The sequence below is a fragment of the Chiloscyllium punctatum genome, chromosome 8 (genome assembly GCF_047496795.1).
Source record: "Chiloscyllium punctatum isolate Juve2018m chromosome 8, sChiPun1.3, whole genome shotgun sequence".
In the NCBI taxonomy this organism is placed as follows: domain Eukaryota; kingdom Metazoa; phylum Chordata; class Chondrichthyes; order Orectolobiformes; family Hemiscylliidae; genus Chiloscyllium; species Chiloscyllium punctatum.
In genome coordinates, this window is record NC_092746.1 from 7,460,804 (window position 1) to 7,483,659 (window position 22,856).

The 22,856-nt window shown below is 39.3% G+C and overlaps 1 protein-coding gene across 1 annotated transcript in view; it reads right to left on the reverse strand.

The window, feature by feature from the left end:
* The window catches only part of kdsr (3-ketodihydrosphingosine reductase), a 40,316-nt gene that overhangs the window by 11,222 nt on the left and 6,238 nt on the right, over positions 1-22,856 (reverse strand). Inside the window, exons 2-8 of the mRNA XM_072575128.1 lie at positions 17,614-17,703; positions 13,634-13,690; positions 12,030-12,095; positions 10,972-11,067; positions 8,759-8,950; positions 7,035-7,118; positions 2,034-2,117 (exon numbers count right to left, since the gene is read on the reverse strand). Coding sequence (XP_072431229.1) covers positions 2,034-2,117; positions 7,035-7,118; positions 8,759-8,950; positions 10,972-11,067; positions 12,030-12,095; positions 13,634-13,690; positions 17,614-17,703 — 669 coding nt within the window. The remainder of the gene's footprint in view (positions 1-2,033; positions 2,118-7,034; positions 7,119-8,758; positions 8,951-10,971; positions 11,068-12,029; positions 12,096-13,633; positions 13,691-17,613; positions 17,704-22,856) is intronic.

Here is a 22,856-nt window from a genome sequence, read left to right on the forward strand (position 1 = left end):
ATAAATACTGTGAACACATGTAGTCCAACATTGGTTTCCTGCAGGAAACCATTCATTCTCTTCCACCAATTGAGTTCCTATCTATTATCCTATTCTGCCCGTATTACGCAGCCAATTTTTTAATGAGGGAATTCTTCAACACAGGAGTTTCAACAACAGTGCACACAATGTGAGGAATTTTATTACTTATTAATTTCCAATAGGCATTTGATATTTACTGGCATTCCCTTATCCACTACTTTATTATGACCCTTCAAAAATTCCATATCACCTTTCATTTACCGATGTTAGATTTTATTAATTAGCTGAAAACTAACAAGGTGTTCAAATATAATATCTTTAACAATAGACTCATAAGTAATTTCCAAAACATGTTACTGGTTTATAATTCCCTAGTTTCAGTGTTTCTCAAATAGCAGTATGCAAAACTTAACTATAAAGAGCCATTCTCAAATTGAGACAACTTCACAAAATTATAGTCAAGCGGCCCTGAGAGATCAAAAGATGTCCAACATGCCATTACCTTTTCTGACATAAATACTGACAGTATTTTCTGCTCATTATCCTCATTTTCAGTGACAATATCAACATCAACTTCAGGGGTTTACATTGCTCAGGCCAAGACTCTAATATAAATGACAATTGCTGTGCGTTGACTTTACTATTGCTTGAAATACTTTTTGCCCACTTCTCTCTTCTGGGAGTTCATGTTATATTTTGTCACCCTTTGCAATCTTTGCATTTTACCACTCCACCAAGATTTTTTAAAATACAGCTATGTTGTCTCTCACCAGTCTTTCATTATTCTATTTTGATCTCAGGCAAAGGGCTCCCCAAACACTGGGTTACAAGCCTAGTAGGGGTTGGGCTTATGCCCGAAACATTGATTCTCCTGCTTCTCGGATGTCACCTGACTTGCTGTGCTTTTCCAGCACCACACACTAGACTCTGATCTCCAGCATCTGCAGTCCTCTCTTTAACCATAGTAGGACCCCAAAATGAGATCTTGGAGTTGCAAACCTCAAGACAACAATGGCTGTCATGGAGCTCAGACTGATTGCTGACAGCTGCCACGCTCCTTTAGTGTGTCTTTTTTGCCTCCTGGTGGGCATGACCTAACTGACAGCTCACTGTGGCCCGATCTGTGTTGTTAAGAAAAGCCTACACAAAATGCATTAGTTTTGTTTTCTGCCTATCTTTTCATCAACCATGCCATGATTTTGAGGTGTGTGGTATGGACAGGGGAGAGGAGGGGAGGTTGGGATTGGCAGAAGGGAACGCTGAGCTTAACTCCTTTCATTCTCACCACTACAGCTGAAGTCTCCTCACCCTCACTCATCACCACTTGTACTTAAGTTTTCAACTTGGCAAAAGTGAGGACTGCAGATGCTGGAAACCAGAGTCTACATTAGAGTGGTGCTGGAAAAGCACAGCAGGTCAGGAAGCATTCGACGAGCAGGGAAATTGACAGTTTGGGCAAAAGCCCTTCATCAGAAAGAGCAGGTCAGAGACAAGCATGTAGTTCACCTCCTGACTCCCCAAAACCTGAGCTCCAGCCCCTCTCGTTTATCTCTCCACCTCCAAGGCTCCCAGCCTCATTACTGATTAAGGTCTTTTGCCTGAAACGTCGATTTTCCTGCTCCTCGGATGCTGCCTGACCTGCTGTGCTTTTCCAGCACCACTCTAATCTAGATTCTACTTAAGTTTTCAGCTAGTTTCTCTCAATGGTAGGCATTAAAATGGGGTCATGCCAAGAAAAGGTTTGAGAATCATTGCCTAGAGATTGTCACATTGCTTTTTGAACAATTCCCATTGATTGTCATTTTAGGCATCAACAAATTAGCCCTGTTTATGGTGGTTACACAGTCTCAGTGCACTGAAGGCAGCCCTGGCTAGATCTAGAATCTTGGCAGCAGGAGACTTGGCGACTTCACAGTTCTCCTGAAGACAAAACTTTTCAAATAGCATGTGCAGAATCTGTGAATAAAATTTACAACATGCATAAATTTTTCAAGCTTTCTTTTGACACTTACCACAGCATCTTTCACAATGATTTTTGCCACTTGGTCTGGCTGGCATAATCCGGATGTTTCAGAAATCAGTTTGGTCTCTAAAGGCTACAAAAAGAACATCTCAATTCATATGTCAATTTTGAAGGAAATGAGAGCAAAACAATGATTAAGGAATTAACATTTCTCTATGCCATAGCTCGCAATACATCACCACCTTAGAGGATACTTGAGAAGGGGCAATTAGTGCTCACCTAGCCGACTTTGCACAAATTCTGTGAATGATTAAATTAGATAATAGGCTTAAATTAAGCGTTTGACAAATGTACTGTTTTTTGAGAACAGAATCAGATGAATAGAGGAGGGAGAATAAGTGTATTTGGATTTTCAAGAAGTTGTTTTAATAAAGTACCACATAAAAGGTTATCGTGCAAAATTAAAGTACATGGAATAGTGGTAATATCTAGCATGGATTACGAATTAAGTAGCAGACAGAAAATAACAGTAAATGGGTCATTTTCAGAGTAGAAGGCAGTGAAAAGTGGGATAGGGCAGGGATCAGTGCTTCCAGCTGTTTCAAATGTAATATTGTCAACTTTGCTGATGACACAAAACTAGGTGAAATTGAGAGTGAAGAGGATGTAAAGATGCTTTATGGGAACTTAGACAGATGGAATTGGTAAATGCAGCATAGTATGAATAAACGTGAAGTCTGGCAGTACTTCTACACAAACGGATATACATTATTTAAACGGTATTAGTTTGGGAAATATGTTCAAAAGGACCTGGGCGTCCTTGTACATTGGTTGTTAAAGCAAGCATACCAGGTGCAGTAAGCAGCTAGGAAGACAAACTGTATGTGGATCTTCATGCAAGAGGCTTTGAGGACTGGGATAAGAATGTCTGACTGCAGCTGGACAGGGCCTTAGGTGAGACCTCACTTGGTGTATTGTGCAGTTTTAATTTCCTTAGTTTTCCAAAAAAAATGTATTTACTATAGAGAGCATCGGTGAAGACTCACCAGACTAATTCCTGGGATGGAAGATTATCAAATGGGAAGAGATTGGGTCAACTATGCACATATTCACTGGAGTTTGGACAAATGAGGGGGATCTCTCAAACAAAATTCCGATAGGGTTGGACAGACTGGACATGTGTTATGTTCCCTGGTCAAGGAAAGTTTTCTTTACACCCCCCAACCAGAAAGTCAAAGTCTCAGATAGGTGCGAGGCCATTTCAAACTACAACGCAGTGAACTTTCCTCTCTCAGAAGGTGGTGAATCTGTGAAACTGCGTAGGGGCAATGGCCTTGTGATATTATCCCGAGACTATAATTCAGAAACTCAGCTAATGTTCTGGGGACCTGGGTTTGAATGCCGCCACAGCAGATGGTGGAATTTGAATGCCACAAAAAAAAAATCAAGAATTAAGAATTTACTGATTCATTTCCAGAAAAGCCCATCTGGTTTACTCATGTCCTTCAGAGAAGGAAATCTGCCACCCTCACCTGGCCTACATGGGGCTCCAAATGCACAGAAATATGGTTGACTCAATTGCCCTCTGAAATGGCCTAGGAAGACATTCAGTTGTACCAATCACTACAAAGCCTCAAAGAAATGAAACTGGATGGATCACAGAGTCGACATAAGCACTGGAAAAGACAACTGCAGAAATGGTCCTGTTGATCCTGCAAAGTCTTCCTTATTAACATCTGGGGCCTAGTACCAAACTCGGGAGAGCTGTCTCACAAACTAGTCAAGCAACAGCCTGATGTAGTCATACACATGGAACCATGCCTTACAATACTCCAGACACCACCATCCTTGAATATCTATCTTGTCCCACCTGCAAGACAGACCGGCACAAATGACAGCACAGAAGTACACAGTCAGGAGGGATTTCCCCAGGGAAAGCTCAACACGGACTCCGGCCCCCATGAAATCACATGGCTTCAGGTTAAACATGGACAAGGAAATCTCCTGCTAATCACAATGTACCCTTTTCCCTCAATTAGTACTCCTTCATGTTGACCAACATTTGGAGGAAGCCCAGAAGATGGCAAGGTCACAAAATGTACTCTGGGTGGGAGATTTCAATGTCTACCATCAAGAGTAGCTCAGCAACAGCACTACTGATCGAGCTGATCAGGTCCTAAAGGACATAACTGCTAGACTGGGTCTGCAGCAGGTGGTGAGGGAAAAACATAGTTGACCTCATCCTTACCAATCTACCAGCTACAGATGCATCGGTCCATAACAGTATCGGTAAGAGTGACCACTGCATAGTCCTTGTGGGGACTAAGGACTGCCTGAGAATAACCTCTATCATTGTGTTGTGTGGCACTATCACACTGCTAAATGGGATAGACTTTGAATAGATTTAGCAATTCAAGACTGGGCATCTATGAGGCGCTGTGGGCCATCAACAGCAGAATTGTACTCAGCACGATCTGTAAACTCATGGCCTGGCATGTTCTCACTCTGGTCCAATGGACTGTGCAGGAGGATATGCCAGGAGCAGCACCAGACACATCTGAAAATGAGGGGGTGGGGAGTTAACCTGGTGAGGCCAAACAGGACGACTTGCCCGATAAGCACTAAGTAATAGAGCAAAGCGATCCCACAAACAATGAATTAGATCTAAGCTGCAGACCTGCCATATCCAGTCATGAATGATGGTGCATAATTAAGCAACTTACTGGAAGAGGAGGCTCCACAAATATCCCCAAAGATGCAACAACCCAGCACAACAGTATGAGAGAGAAGGCTGAAGTTTTAACAGCAACCTTCAGCCAGAAATATCGAGTGGATGCTCTATCTTGGCCTCATCCAGTGATCCCCAGCATTACAAATACCATTTTTCAGCAAATTCGATTCATTCCACGTGGTATCAAACAAACAGTTGGAGACTCTGGATAACGCAAAGGCTACGGGCCCTGACAACATTCTGTTGATAGTAATGATGACTGGTGCTACAGAACTTGCCACTCCCCTCGCCAAACTGTTCCAGTACAGTCACAGTATTGGCATCTACCCAGCGATACGGAAAATTGCTCAGGTATATCATGTAGATAAAAAGCAAGACAAATCCAAGCCAGCGAGATACCACCCCATCAGACTATTATCAATCATCAGTAAAGTGACGGAAATGTCATCAACACTGCTTTCACACAGCACCTGTTCAGCAATAACCTGCTCACTGACGCCCAGTTTGGGTTTTACCACAGGCACTCAGCTCCTGACCTCATTACTGCCTTGATTCAAAAACACACAAACTGACAAGAAGTGTTCCACAGGAGAGGCAAGCGTGACAACCCTTGACATTAAGGCTGCATTTGACTGAGCATGCCATCAAGGAGCTCCAACAAAACTGGAATCAATGGGTATCTGGGGCAAATTCCCTGGTGGTTGGAGTCATACCTGACATGTAGGAAGATGGACATGGTTGTTGTAGGGCAGTCATCTCAGCTTCAGAACATTTCTGCAGGAGTTCCTCAGGGTAGTGTCCTAGGTCCAACCATCTTCAGCTCTTTATCAATGACCTTCCTCTATGATAATGTCAGAAGTTGGGATATTCAACAATGATTGCACAATGCTCAGCAATATTTGCAACTCCTCAGATACTAAAGCAGTCCATGTTCAAATGGAACAAGATCTGGACAATATCCAGGCTTGCGCTAACATATGGGAAATAACACTTGCACAACATAAATGCCAGGCTATGACGACCGCCAATAAGAGACAGTCTAACCATCAGCCCTCCACATTCAATAGTGTTATCACTACTATCAGCATCCTGAAGGTTATTATGGACCAGAAACTCAACTGGCCTCACCACAAAAACACAGTGGCTGACAAGAGCAGATCAAAGGCTAGGAATACTGTGGTGAGTAACTCATCTCCTGACTGCCACCTACATGTCAGGACTGTGATGGAATGCTCCACTTGCTTGGATGAGTGCAGCTCCAACACCACTCAAGAAGCTTGACATCAGCCAGGACAGAGCACTGGCTTGATTGACATCACATCCACAAGCATCCACTCTTTCTACCACTGATGTTCAGTAGCAGCAGTGTGTAACACTGCAGAAATTTTAAAAAACCCTCAAACAGCAACTTCAAAACCCAGGATCACTTCCATCTAGAAGGACAAGGGCAGCAGATATGTGGCACCACCACCTTTAAGTTACCCTCCAAACTACTCACTGTCCTAACCTGGAACTATATAGTCATCCCTTCACTGTCACTGAGTCAAAACCGTGGGATATCTTCCCTCGCGATATTGTAGATGAATTGCCGAAGTTCATGACAACAGTTCACCACCACCTCCTCAAGGGAAACTATGGTTGGGCAATAAATGTTTGCCAGTGAGTGACGCCCACATTCCACAGAAGAATAAACTAAAAGCAGCCTCAGCAGGATGTTGTGGCCAAGTCAGCAAGAAATTGATAGACTTCTCCAAACTAAAGCGGTCAAAGTGGTGGATAGCAAGAGAATGGTGCTGAAAGAGAGGATCATGTTCAAAAGTGGACTGAGACCAATGTGCTGAATAGTTCACTCTTGCTGTAGGTGTCTGAGACAGGCTCTTCTGAATTCCACGCAATGAAATTTACATTGTTAGTATAAAATACATGAATATGAATTAAATGCTTGTGCTTGTAGGGGTGAAGATTTACAGAAGTCTTGGCATGCCCTCAAAAAGGGCTTATATTATGTATGGCCCATCAGCAACTGTAAATCTGTAAAATAAGCAATAGCTTTTTTTAGCATTAGACAATCTTGCAAGTTCGGTGAAGGGTTTTCACTTTCCTCAGTGGACTATGGAAAAGTGAACTATGGAAAAATGACTTAAAACCTTTATTTACATTTTCACTAACTTACATCTTACTTTTTCTCTCAAATAATGAAAAAGGAAAATATAGTACAGGAATTACTAGATTGAGGCAAAGGAAATGCAAACAGAACTGTACCTTAAATTGGCATCATAAAACATAAAATGAGTTTCTTTAAAATATAAATCTCATTACCTTGACTTTATTCTCTTCTTGAAACCCAGGTGTGTCTGTGTCAGGAGGATAAGCAACTGTGATGTAGATATTGTATGGCTTCACCTAGAAAACAAAATAGTAAAGTTTGGGGAAAATAATTGACAAAGCACTGCAGAATCAATTCTAAAATGTTTAACATCAAACTCTAACAAGCATGTGAAGGATGGAAAAAGGACTAGAGTAAATTATATTATAATCCCCATGGAAAAAAAAACTGGGCTTCTTGAGTGTTAAGGACTCACATTCCCAACCAAAGGCCCATAGCAGCAGTCAAATACAAATTCTCTTATCCCTTCAGCTTGTTTTGGATTGACTGCATCAAATGGCCCAAGTCCTCAAAGCTGGAGAGGAGAAAAGAAAAATCAAGAGTTGCTACTCTCAAATCAATGACAGTTGCATCCTAGGTAAGCATTGCGAGTAAATTTGTGCAAATGAATGACAGACTCTTTCATCGTGTTGATCGTCATTTCATGCCTACTTACTCACATGACAAAGGCAAAAATAAAGACAATGGGCTGGAAGTGACATAAACTTTGACAGTGAACCATCTGCATTTGCCATCATCATCCCTACAAATATGAATGCAATATCAGGGTTTAACGTAAATGAGAACTTAAGCACAATTGTGAAGTACCAGTGTGTTATTCAATACTCTACGCAGAACTACTTTACTAAAAAAGAAATCTCCCAATAGAGATGCTCACAACAAAAAATATTAGAATTTGTATGATCAGCTCCATTAATTATTGATAAATGGTGTGATTAATATTTGACATGGGGGCTGGCAGTGTTTTCCAGCTCATTTAATGATTTATAGCTCAATTTGTACAACTGATGAGATTATATGCCACAATTTAACTATATTTAACTTAATCAAAATAAAATTTAAAATTAAAGCAAAAAAGTAATGGAGATTAACTATATTTGAAGGCTTTTAATTTTAAAATTGTGAAGAATAAAAATTAAATTCACCTATGAAATATCAAAATACTTTGACATTTGCATGATATTTTAAAAGAAACATGCTCAATAACTATACATACATTTGAAAACATTTCAATCTCAATTTTTTGTTACCTTCCTGTTGAAGTGCCATCTGCTAACATAATAGGGAAACACTGCCAACAAATACAGATGTTCCATGGGAAATCTTTACTGTATTTTTAAAATGGGGTGCAATCTCATCTATGTGCACAATTGTAAACAGAATCTTACCTATTTATTTCAAGATTAAAAAGAAATACCCATCTGTCAAATTGGGTTTTACCGTTGCTCCATTAAAAGCCTTCCTGTCCTATCACTATGTCCAAGTCACCACTTACTATCTTCTGTGGATGCAAAGAACGGCCTGCAAACCTTTGCCAAAAGCTAGAGCCTTCCATTCCCACATACCCCTGATCATTCCAATTCTCTCAAGAGAAGTAGCAACTAAGATTTATCTGAACCTTTGAAGGCAGGCCAGAAATTGAAAAGAATTTTGTATTCAAAACTGTGGCCTGGGAAAAGGTTACCCATATTGTCCAATCTCACTCCAGAAATTGAGGCCAAAAAATATCTGCTAATTAAAACAGTTATTTTTGGCAGCATTAATCCTGGTCCAACAAAAACCCCAAAATTAAAGTAAACACTAATTTGTTGTACCTCTAGATAGAAAACACAAAGTGCTAAAAGATGTAAGACAAACAGAAAATTGAAACACACACCTCCATTTGTAAAGATTCAGCTAATCCACGCAAAGCAAATTTGGACGGCGAATAGGCTGTGTAACCGAATAAGCCCAGTTGACCTGCCTGGGATGACACAAACACGATCCTCCCCATTCTCCTTTCCTTCATGGTATGAATGACTGCCCGAGTAGGATAAACACTACCCAGATAATTGATCTCCATTAACCTCTGGGAAAATGATAAGTAGCACTGATGAAAATAGTCATTTAAATTGCCCAGATACATTTAAAATACAAAATGACGTAATACTTAAATTTGCGTAAACATAGATTTGTCAACAGTTTATACTGAGATGGGATTTTGAAACCAAAAATACATCAATTCTTGAAATTCTGCAGTTTTGAATGTTAAGACACTTTCAGTTTAATAAAATGCAGGATGTTTCAGACAGATGTCCTGATGAAGGGCTTATGCGCGAAACATTGATACTCTTGCTCCTCAAATGCTGGAAAATCACAGCGTCACACTCTCAACGAAGATACAGATGGCTCTCAAGAATTCACGTACCAGCATAAAATGTTACCACTACTGACATTTCTATTGCCATCATCACAACCACACTCCACAAATTGTAGAGCCATCCAGCATGAACACTTGAACTTTCATACGACTTATAGTAAACATTTAGTTTTAATGATCTTTTTGGAGCAACATTAACTTCGAGAAACGTTTTCACAGGTATGAAGTTGGCATGTTTTTGCATATATCACTTATGACATCATGGATAATACCATTGTTCTGTGTGCAGGCGATCTCAAAACAAATCAAAAATAAATTCTTGACTGAGCTATCCAAAATGCTCAAAATGAAATCTGCACAGTCCATAGCAGTCTCCCCATGCCAGAGGTAGTACTGGTAGTTCACTTCCATCCATTAAGAGGAGAAGCAAAAGCAGCTTGCTTCACTTCTGACAGACCTGGCAAATAGGACAGACTTTCATCAGTCTGGATGGATTGAAAGCCAGGTACAAAACAAAAGCTTTGCAATGCATCGCAAATCTTCAAAAATGTGAAGTTAACTTCTGAAGTGAAATTAGTTTATTTTAATTACAGTCCGGGTTTGAACAGTCATCTATTGAAAGATGGTTGAAAATTACTTAGCGCTAACTCAGGGATTGTGCAAGAAAATACGTTGCACGTTTACATTTTATAAAAGAAATCGTGACAATCAAGTCATAATCAAGGGCAGTTAATAGAACATTGAATCCTTCAAAGTTGAATGCAACAATGAATAATATTTAAATATTTTCTACCTAAAATAAACTGCATCACAAACAATGAAAGTATGAAATGTTATTATTTGTTTCAAGACTGTCAAAGAGCAAAGTCATAAACCAGGTGAAATCTTTCAGTTCAGAACAGTGAAGTGATACACACTAATGCCGGAAGGAAGTCAGAATAAGGCGTAAACATCAAACATTATTGTAAAATCAATTTCAATCATTGTTTTGTGCTTTAGAAAAATTGTGTTATTCTGTACTAACATACAACATAGTAAAAAAATATTAATTAAGCAAAAAACAAAAACTGAACAAAAGCAGAAATTGCTGGAGAAACTCAGCAGGTCTGGTGGCACCTGTGGAGAGAAAGCAGAGTTAACAATTCAAATGCCGTGACCCTTCTTCTGAAGGTGGGTCCCTGGACTCAAAACTTTAACTCTGCTTTCTCTCCAGAGATACTGCCAGACCTGAGTTGCACCAGCAATTTCTGTTTTTGATACTAATTACAGCGTCTTTGTCAACACAATACTTCTTTGAAAACTTAAAATTTGTTGTCCCAATTTTCATATTAAAAGCATTGACCAATATATGAATCAACATGTGCACAAAACGTTTCTTCTTAGTTAAATTACTTGATAACCAGCCCTTTTCTTACTTCAGTCACTGAAAATTCAAGACACATGTTCAGAGTCAGATGTTTATGAAATGACAGTTAAAAAAAGTAGAGAGAACGTGCTGCTGAGCGTCAAAACAATTTTGGCAATAACATAAATTTTCTTTTAAAGAAAGTATTTTTAAAAATCCTGGGTGATAAACAATTTTCCACTTTACCAGAGAACACACACTGAAGAATTCAAAGGACATTGCCTGTACAGTTCATTAGTCAAGTAGAATATAATTTATCGTAGATGCTCCAAGAAATTGTTCAATCTCAGAAAAAAATTTAAGTCTAATCATGCAAATTACTCACTCCAAAAAAGTCAATGTCAATATCTTCAAATTTTGCCGCAACAGATATGCCAGCACAGTTTATAAGCATGTCAACTGGGCCCAGCTTCTCCTGTGCCTAGAATAACAGTTAAAGGTTAACAAATTAATGATTCAGTACAAAATATTTGGTTAAGAAAAGGGACAGATTCCTGTTTATTTGATTTACTTAAAGCTCATTTCAAATGGCAGATGGAATTGAATCCGGGAAGTGTAAGTTGCTGCACTTCAGGAGATTAAATGTTAAGGAAAAGTGTACAGTTAATGACAGGACTCTGAACAGCATTGATGGACAAATTGGGCACAACATTATATGAGTGGGCTCATCCGTCTGTACAGTACAGTTCTATCCAAGTGTTGTCTGAGCAAAATAATTTGAAATGTGCAGAAAACAGGGAAAAGAGAATTATTGATGTACAATAAGCAGTAAATAAAAATTTGTGTACAAAAATAGATTTACATTCAATTTTCATTTGTCCCAGCAAATTAAGCTTATTTCAAATGAATAACAAAAAAAATTAGTGTAGAAATTTTGAATTTTTTTTCCTGGAATGGTGAAGATATCAATTTCCATCTTAAGCTCCTGTTAATAAACTCCAAATTTTAATCAAAAACAATGGTTTTATGTGGGATTCAATTGTTTGTGGCAATCTTCGACAATTCCACTTTAACTTGTGAAAATGGTTAAGTCAGACCCCACTATTATACATTGGATTAGATTTTCTGGAAAGTGTCCAGTATGTGTTGCAGAATTCCACTCTTTCTGTAAATCATGAAGATTAGCACTCAGTTGGTGTCTTCCAACAATATAACATTTAATTTCTTTTTCTTTCTATCTGCTCATCAACAAAGTAAAGAATCAATAAATAAGAGGTGTGTGTCAGTCAGCATATTTAGAGTACAGGTCTACTTCAGCATCACTGCTGCAACAAAAGCAGCACTTCTTTAACCAATCTTATTCAGCATAAACAAGATATACATGAGATCCAATATATTGAACGGCATGCTTAGCATGTTCATTTTAAAAAAAAGCAAACTTACTTGTTTAATCACACTTTGCACTTGTCCATAGTCTTTTGAAACATCAACAGATATACACAATACTACCTGTGAAACCAATCAGAAAATATTCTCTCAAACATATATGTTGTAAACGAATGCAGTTTATTCTGCTGTAATGCATGTTTCGTTAACATGGACTTGCTGTAACACTTTCTAAAGTGCGATCTTTTGAAACACATGTTGGCAGCAAGGCGATTACATCGCAGAGACTTTTAAGTGCTGTTTCTAAAGCGTGACTTTCAAAAACGTGAGTTCCATAAGAACACAATCATTGTGTTATAAAAGAGGGAGAGGCTGAATAAGCTAGGGCTGTTTTCCCTCCAGTGTTGGAAGCTGCAGGGTGACCTTACAGACACTTGTAAAATCATGAGGGGCATGGATGGGGTAAATAGACAAGGTCTTTTCCCTGAAGTGGGGGGGGAAGAGTCCAAAACAGGAGGGCATAGGTTTAGGGCGAGAGGGGAAAGATTTAAAATGGACCCAAAAGGGCAACTTTTTCACGCAGAGGATTGTGCGTGTAAGGAATTAGTTCTCAAGAGGAAGTGGTGGAGGCAGGTACAAATACAACATTTAAAAAGCATCTGGATGGGTACAGGAATAGGGAGGGTTTAGAAGGATATGGTTTAAGTGCTGGCAAATGGGACCAGATTAGTTTAGGATATTTGTTTGGCATGGACGAGTTGGACTGAAGAGTCTGTTTCTGTGCTGTACATCTCTATGATTCTAACTACCTGCAGCACAAAAATCTATGATACAAACTAAACTCTATACAAGAACAAAATCAACCAAAATATTTTTTTAAAAACAGGTGACTACATTAATGAAATTAACTGCACCAAGGCAAGTGGTAGAGACAGGAGGGAGACTAAGAGCACCAGAAATGAAGACAAAAGGGTAAGAAAGCCTAAGGTCAGATAAACATGGTGGGAGGAAAGGCAGAAATGCAAGTGAGCAGTAGAAATACAAGAGAGTGAAACAGTACGCACACAGAGGTAACATTTGTTGGGGGTGGGGAAAAGCCACTCCTGCTCAATTACAGATGATGGTCTACCTCAGGGGAATGTGGAATATGGAAAGAAGACAAAAGCGTAAACGGTACACCATTTCTCAACAAGAAAAACAAAACTAAAGTGCAATACTGATTGTATATTTAAAAGGATCTCATCAATATGCCCAGTAATCTACAGGTGAATATGCACCACTTATAATTATTCAGGCCTTTACACGTGATAACACCCTATAGAACTAAAAACTAGGAACCATTCTGGTAGAAATACTGATGCTATGGAAGCTTAATACTTCACTAGCCTCAAGATCAGTCTTTCAAAACTGTGGCCGACATTGTTGGTGCAAAAACAGAACTGTTTATCATATATGCAGAGTTGTACAATTTACCCTGCCAAAACGAAAGCTTTCTCATTCCCCTACCACAAACAAACTGTTCTTTTAATAAAATGTCAGTGAACAAAGAAGTGACTTAGAAATACAATGATTGCATTTAAATCACAAGAGTTTCACACTCAAAACATTGAAAATGCTCTAGTATGCAGCAGTTACAATGCTTATTGGTTTTCTACGCCCACCTGTTTATCATTAATGGAGTGCTTCTCAATTTCCTTCTTTGCCCGCAGCAGTTTGCCCTGGAAAACAAAAAAAAAGTTGAAAATGCAGAAATATTTTCAGACTGCCAATTTTGGAAATTCATCATGGCACATTCTAAAGTCTATGACTAAGTTTTAAAAAAATGAACTGTTCACCAAACTTCAGGTGATTCATTGTGTCACTGTTTGATCAGTAAACTTTGCAAATTCAAATGTTTGGATAACTTACAATTCAAGAAGCATTTTGAGATTGCTTTGCATTTTTCAAAGCATTTTCAAAGGTGCAACAATTAAAACGTAAATATTCATGAGATAAAGAATGTTTCCTACAATATCTCTACGTTGAATGATAAATCAAAATACTTAACTGTAAAGAATCATTTTTATTATTTACAACTCTTTTAAAAAACCTAAGCCTCTATCCCATTGAAGTTCTTACACTGACACCCAACTCAGAATCAGAGCAAGGAGTACAAGTTCCTAACAAGTACAGAGGAACCTCGATTATCCAAATATCAATTATCTGAATATCGGATTATCCGAAAGGGATCTCAAGGTTCCGAAAGGGATCTCAAGGTCCTGATAGAAACATTACATCAAAGAGCTGTTTCAACCCTGATCACATCTTTTGTTTACAGACACAATGATTTAAAAACAAACTCGGCTCACTGAAATGCTGCTGAGAACAGTCCTGGACAATCCAGGCAACGTCTCTAAATGATCTCCCGCGCTCTCACTTTCCCTTGAGTTCTACACAGGAATGAATCCTAAACCCCCCTTCCTCAGACAATCCCACCAACATTGCCCTGCACAAGGCAGAGGTCGAACTTGTCAAAAACGATGTGTGCGCTGCTTGGTGGAGGAGGGGAGAAGGAGGAGGAGGTCAGATGGGGTGGGGGGGGTGTGCGGGATTGGGGGCAGGTGGTGTTGGATGGGGTTGGGGTGGAGTGACAGGGTGGGAGTGGACAGGGTTGGAGCAGGAGGGAGCGAGCGGACAAGGTGGGGGCGGGGTCTTGCACACTGTGCTGCTGCCTAGTCTCCTGAATGGGGAGCAGACTTCATAAAACTCCAAGCCCCAGAAGAAATCAATTAACCAAATAATCAATTATCCGAATGAAATAGCACCCACCCATCTCGTTTGGATAACTGAGGTTCCGCTGTACATGCAAAGGAAAAATTGAAGGGATTCTTACTCAGCCATTAATTTTTACAATTTTTAAAAACTGGAATAGTTACCAAATAGTTGTGATGAAACATCTTCCCTATTCTTGCATTCAATTCCTCTCACAAAACATTGTTAGCTCTCCTGATTACTTTCCATACCTGCACTCTAAATTGTGATTCATGCATTAGGACTCCCAGATGATTTCAGCATTTCGGAGCCCTGCAACCTGTCACCATTTAGATATCCTGCTTTCTTCTTATTCTTTTGGCCAAAATGAACAATTGCACACTTTCCTGAATTATACTCCATTTTCTGGATCTTTTCTTTAGCCACTCACCTAATCTATTTATTTACATTTATAGGCTACTTAAATCAGCTTGACAATTCAATCTCCTATCTCCCTTTGCGTCACCAGCAAATATAGCGACCATACCTTCAGTCCCTTCACCATCACTTATATAAAGTTTAATAAGAGTTGAAGTCCCAGCATCATCCAGTAGCACACCACTCATGACAAACTACCAGCCTGAAAACTATCTATTCCTAATCTTCAGCTGGCTAGCAGGAAGCAATCTTCTACCCGTGCCAATATGTTACACCTAACACCATCACCTTTTATTTTCCACAATAACCTTTGTTGCACCTTATCAAATGTCTTCTGGAAATGTAAGCACAATACATCCAATGGTTCCTCTTATCTATAGCACAAGTTGTTTCTCCAATAAATTAGTTAGATATGATTGCTCTTTGACAAAAACTATGCTGGCTCTATCTTGTTACTTTGAACTTATCCAAGTGCCTTTGCTTTCTGCCTCCCTCATGTTTTCAATTAAAAGAGTTTGATTATCTACATTCCAATCTAAAAGTAACCTTTCCCAAATTTAATGAGTTTTGGAAAATTTAAACCACACATCAACTATCTCACTGGCTACTTATTTTAAATCCTAGGATGAAATCCATCAGGGCAGAGGCATGTGTCAACTCGCGATTCAACAATTTGCTTAGCACTACTTCCCTAAGAACTGCAATTTTCTTGAGTACCTCCCTCCTTTTCAATTCCTGATTTATAGCTTATAACTGGGATGTTAACGGTCTCCTCTCTAGTGACTAGTGATGCAAAACATCTGTTCGCTTCATCTGTCGTCTCTTTATCCAACATTACTAATGCCTCAGCTCAACAATTACTCTTCAATGCTTTGACTCGTCTTCTCTTTGGTTAAGCAGTCAGTGGGGAAATTCCAGAACTCAATTTTAAACGTAGAGTTAGGATAATAGGCAATGATGGAGTGAAGGATAAGAGAAGACAATTGGAGGAACACTTGCAGGGCTAAAACAGAGTGCTGAGATCTGGTGAGGACAATGCCATGGAGTGACTGAAATACAAGGAAGAAAAAACCTGAAGAGCATCTGGGCTTGGAAACAATTTTAGTCAGTGGGTACAGAGGAGCAAAAACAAATAGGATTTTGTGCAAGTTGATATTGATGGAGGATTTTTGGTAAAGAATTTCTGAAAAGGAGAAGGGGACCATTATTTTGTGGTCGATCCTAAAAGTCTAGGATTTTAAAAAGTTACTTAAATTCAGCATTGCGTTGCTTTTGATGAATCATGCTATACATGCTTTTCTCCTCAGAAACAAATCAGCTTCAGTTCAAGATATTGTTGAGAAGTCAAAAGAGGGTATAGTCACCAAGACAAATATGCCTTTTGTGAGTCAAGAGACTGTGACAGTATACGTGTATGTGATAGGCTGACAGGTGCAGAGAGGGCGGAGAACTGATCATGTGTAACAATCAGATAGTGATAGTGTTCTGATGTTAAGGCAACTGGATTTGAATTTAACCAATTAATTTATGCCCAGGGTACCAAAAAAATGAATTTGAATTTTATTGTATTGACAAAATTGGACCAATGAGAGGATATGATATTGGGGATATAAAAGGAAGGGCATTTTGAAAATTAGTCAGAGCCAACTGCCATCCAAAAAAAAATCTCAGAAGGCATCATCTATTAAAGGTATCAAGAAATTGCATACAGACACTCTCTGAAAAAAAGTTAAGATGATGGTCTAGGGAGAAGACAGCAGAATCAGAAGGATGGAAGGAAGACAGCACAAGAGACTGTATGGATTTTTAAGAGATTAAGTTCATTTAATGTTTAATAATTGTGTGATTAGAGGAACATTTTAATAGAGTCAGGGTCAGTTTTGATTAGGTAAGAAAAAAGGGGGCTCAGGTTTGTTACGTGTTTGTTTACTGTTCACTAAGAGTTAGGAAAATAAATTGTTTTTTTTCTTTAAATAGTGGAAATCAGGAAATGCTTTCACTTACCCACTTTTAGAGATTGAGGGGCAAGCTTTTCTGGGTATTTTAGCTTTAATTAGCAGAGGGGTTCGATCTCTATAACAATCTGTTCAGTAACTTGAAAATAGACCCTGCATATCTGGATTGTGTATGCAGCTGTAACATTGAAATATTTTTCAATATTGAAAATGTCAAGGTGGGGATTCTTGTTGTGCAATGGTAGTCCCATAGGTCTGGTTGAGAAGGCCTGGGTTCAAGTCCCACCTTTCCAATGGTATGTTAAAACATCTGAACAGGTCGAGTAAAAATGTGTAGAGATTCTTATTTTCTAACTATGTACCAAACAGAACACAAAAAGTCAAGTCAAACAACATTCTTCGTTGTCAACCTTTCAGACAGCTTGATTTAAGGCACAAATTAATTCAATCTTAATACAAGAGATTCACAAAGTGAAAGTACGTTAGTCATATTTCAATTAACTGATTCAATCACATACCTCATCCCGAGCCACCAAAGTTATAAATGCACCTTGCTTGAAGCACTCAATTGCAATACATTTCCCAATACCACTTGATCCCCCTGTCACCTGCATGGTTAAAATAAAAATCACAGTAATTAGAAACAGCATTTCTCAAGATTCTGATTCAAGATACATTCTATATACAAATCATTTCACTTTTTTGTTGCCAACATATTTATTACTCTGCAGACATGCAGCAAGTTAGACCAAATTTGCCACCTAGAAACTGAAATTTCACATTGCAGAATATTAAAATAGGATGGGGGTCTAAAATGTTGTAACCTATTTAATTTTTTGTGCACAAATTGTTCAGTTTTCTTCTTTCCTGTCTATCCTTCTTCTTTAGGTTTACATGGACATCTTTGCTTGTGTTTACAACACTTGCAGAATGGTAAAAGTATAAATTACTGAAGATGATTTGTCCAACAACCATTAAGCAATGCATCTGTTTACCATTGTAACGGAACTAATTAACATGAGTCATAATCATAGAAACAGACCTTTTGGCCCAACTTGTTCATGCTGACCAGGTTTCCTGCATTTGGCCCATAATCACTCAACCTTTTCTAACCGTGCACCTGTCCAAACGCCTTAAATGTTTAATTGTACACGCCTCTACCACTTCCTCTGGCAGGTCATTCCATATATGCACAACCCTGTGTGAAAAGTTTGCCTCTCAGACCTCTTAAATCTTTCCCCTCTCACCTTATAGCTATGCCCTCTAGATATGGATTTTCCTACTGGAGGAAAAGACCGTGGCAATTCACCTTACTCTCAGCATAGAAAAAGGCTCTTCTGTCAATCATGTCCACACTAGTCAAAACAATCAACTAACTCTTGTAAGCACACTTTTCCAGCACGTGACTCAGACTCACTTGCCTTGGCAAATGCACGTCTAAATACTTTTTAAAGCAATGAGGGTTTCTGTCTCTATTACATTTACAGGCAGTGAATTCCAGATCCCTACAACCCTCTGGGTGAAAAGGTGTTTTCCTCATCTCTAAATTTCTGCCTCTTACCTCAAATTTGTTTCCTGGTCATTGATCTCTCCATTACAGGAAATGTTTCTTCCTGTCTACTCTATCTATCTATGCCCCTCTTAACTTCATGCAGCTCAATCATATCTGATCTAAGGAAAACACCAGTCTGTCCAATTATATAATTTAAATTCTCTAGCTCAGGCAGCCTTCTGGTAAATCTCCACTGCACCTTCTCCAGTGCTATCATATCTCTCCCACAATGTGTATTCTAGAACGGCACATAATACTCCAACTGTGGCTTAACCACTTTTTAATAATTCCAGCGTAACATTCCTGCTTTTAAACTCTAGACCTCAGCTAAAAGCAAGTATCCCACATACCTTCTTAACCACATTATCCACCTGCCCTAATACTTTGAAAGACTGACATATAGGTACACATAGATCACTAGCTATAGAGTCGTAGGGAAATAGACCCTTTCAGTCCAACTCTTCCACGCCCACCAGGTGTCCTAAGTTAATCTCGTCCCATTTGCCAGCATTTGGCCCATATCCCTCTAAACCCTTCCTATTCATATTCCTATCCATATGCATTTTAAATGTTGCAATGTACCAGCCTCCACCACTTCCTTTGGCAGTTCATTCCAAATACGTACCACCCTTTGTGAAAACGCTGCCCCTTAGGTCCCTTTTAAATCTTTCCCCTCTCACCCTAAACCTATGCTCTCTAGTTTTGGACTCACCGACCATGTTGAAAAGGCCTTGGCTATTCACCCTATCCATGCCCCTCTATTAGGCCACCCTTCAGCCTCTGACGCTCCAACACTGGCAACATCCTTGTAAATCTTTTCTGAACCCTTTCAAGTTTTCTAACATCCTTCCCGTAGCAAGGAGTCCTCAACTGCAGTGTTCCAACAATGGCCTAAGCAGTGTCCTGTAGAGCAACAGCATGGCCTCCCAACTCCTGTACTCAATACTCTGAACAATAAAGGGAGGTATACTAAATGCCTCCTGCACTATTGTATCTACCTGCAACTCCACTTTCAAGGAGCTATGAACCTGCATTCCAAGGTCTCTGTTCAGCAACACTCCCCAGGACCTTACCATTGAGTGTATATATCCTGCCCTGATTTACCTTTCCAAAATGCAGCATCTCATATTTATCTGAATTCAACTCCATCTGCCACTCCTCAGAGCACCTGCCCATCTGATCAAGATCCCATTGTACTGTGAAGTAACTTTCTTCGTTGTCCACTACAGCAAATATTTTGGTGTCATCTGCAAACTTACTAACTATACCTCCTATGATCATATTCAAATTGTTTATAAAAATGACAAACAGCAGTGGACCCAGCACTGATCCTTGCAGCACACTGCTGGTCACAGTCCTCCGGTCTGAAAAGCAACCCTGAACCACCACCCTCTGTCTACTACCTTCGAACAGTTCTGTATCCAAATGTTCAGTTCTCCCTGTATTGCACATGATGTAACCTTGCTAACCAATTGAAGACATTTTTCCTATCATTGTGATGAGAGAATTTTGCAGATCATTTTCATCTTCAGAAGACTGTCTTGCCAATGGCCACAGGCTTGGCAGTGACCCACTCAATGAACAGCACTGCTTTCTCCAGGAGGCTTAGAGCATGCAGATGCTTTCCTCCTCCAGTTGGCTTCTTGGTGCTTCCAATGTGTTCATCGTATATTCACTATTAAAAATGAGTGCCTTACTACACAATATTATATAATAGTGCCACGTGAAAGAAGTAGGGGGAATAATTGAAGACAAATTTCTTTTATAAAGCAAAATTATTTGGACAGGTGTTTCAAAGAAACAGAAAATAAGAAAGGAGAGGCTACTCGGCCCTTCAAGCCTGCACCATCATTCAATAGGTTTATTACTGCTCATACAATTAGTATTGTTGCTGTTCTCACTTCCTCCCAAAACAGGAACAGGTGTAAACTATTCTGCCCCTCAAGCCTGTTTCACCATTTGATGAGATCATAATTGATGCTGCCTGACCTGCTGCGATTTCCAGCATTTTTTATTTTCAGTCCAGTGAATATAACCATAACTAATCTAGTTTCTTTGCATATATTAGTCTTGCCAACCTAGGAACCAAAACCTAGGAACCTTTGTTGAACTCCTCCATAACCAGAACATTGATTTCCTTTATCTGAGGAACAAAACTGTAAACAATATTTCAGGAATGGTCTTACCAAGGCCCTGAACAAGTCCAACAATACACCCTTGCTCTTATACTCTCAGCATGAAAGCCAATGCATCATTTGCCTTCTTCACTGCCAGTTGCACCTGCATGCTTACTTGCAGCAACTGGCAGAGGGCACTCAGGGACGGGGATAGGGACGGTAGTAGCGCAATATTGACATCTGCCTATCTGCTTTTGCTACCAAAAGGTGGATAATCTTACATGTATCCATGTTATAATGTATCTGCCATGCATTTGTCCACTCATCCAATTTGTTCAAATCACAAACATTCTGCTGCTTCCATCCACCCTGTTTTGTGTTGTCTGCAAACGAGATATTTTACATTTAGTTCTCTCTCGGAGGAACTATGATTGAAAGTACAGCTTTCTATTTTGGAAAGGAGGAGAAAGAAAGAGTATAGCAATCAAAACCCATGCAAGGTGCAAGATGGGAGAAGTGACTGAAAGATATTATACCTAACAAAATATGGTGAGGCTGTACAAGTGACTGAGGACAAGAACAGTGTGTGTCCAAAGTAGACCCAGGCCAGAGAGACGTGGATTAGGTAAAATACACAAAGACTGGAAATTCGAGAAGAAAGTGTTTCAAAAATTTTATTTTAAAAGCAATGTCCTAAAATAGTTACTGTGTGCATATAAACAGATACATTGAATGACCTGACATCTTGCTATCTGCTTTTCTGCAATTTTGGTTATGAGGAAATGTTGCGCAGGGAAGTTCCCGTGCTGTATGGCTCTTTAGTCCAACCAGTCCATGCCAAACATAATCCCAAACTAAACTAATCCCACCTACTGCTCCAGGCCCCAATCCGTCCAAACCTTTGCTATTCATATATTTATCCAAATGTTTTTTAAACATTGCAAGTGTACCCAGATCGACCATTTTCTCAAAGTTAATCCCACACGAACCATGTAAAAAATATTTACACTGGATGCCTTTTCTGTTTAAATCTCTCACCCCTCACTTTAAAAATATGCCCTCTAGTCTTGAAATCCCCATCCTATGGAAAAGGCAACTACCATTAACGCTATTGATACCCCTCATTACCTTATAAACTTCTACAAGGTATCTGTTCAAACTCCTATGCTCAGTCTATAACTCAAACCTTCAAAATCCTGGTAAATCTCTTCTGAATCCTCTCTACCTTAATAATATCCTTCCCATAATTGGGGAACTAGAACTGGACACAGTATTCCAGAAGAGGCCTCAGTGTCCTGTGCAACCTCAAGATGACTTCCCAACTGCTGTACTCAAAAGATCAGAACTACAAAAGGAAGTGTGCCAATGCCTTTTTAACCAGCCTCTGCATATGTGGCACAAACTTAAACGAATTATGTACCTGAATTCCTAGGTCCCTCTGTGCTTCAACACTACCCAAGGTCCGACTGTTAATTGTATTAGCCCTACCCTTGTTTGTTGTACCAAAACGCAACAGTCGTGAAATAATTTAAATTTTAAGTCTCAGTTGAATGTTTTACTCAAAAATCACTTCAAGGTTACATAACATGGAAGGTAATTAGAGCAGATTGAATAAACAAAGGGCAGATGTGGACAATGTGTGCATGGCATTTCAGAGAGGAGGTAAAGATCATGGTGTCATTGAGGTGGATGGAGGAGCTAAAATGTCAAAGTTGGAGACATCAATGGTTAGGAAGGACAGTAAACCATTATTGCTGTTGACTCAGGTGGATTCATTCCACTACAAACTCAATTTGAGGAAATTTAACACATACATTGTAAGTAACATGAAAGGTACATGTGGAGTTAGCTGGCAATGGCATGCTTATGAAAAGAAGAAATTATGAGTTTGAGGACTGCTGAAAAAAAAACACACTGTTGAAGCTTCAAAGTTTTAATATTGCGACAGCAGTTTTGAAACAGGCAAGAAAATGTCCATACTATTGGCAAGATTAGGCTCTAGAAAGGGCAACAGTAAGGAAATTATAACATCGGTACACAATCCTTTCTCTGAAATCTGAAGCTTTGTTCGTGAACTTTTTTCCTGTATAAC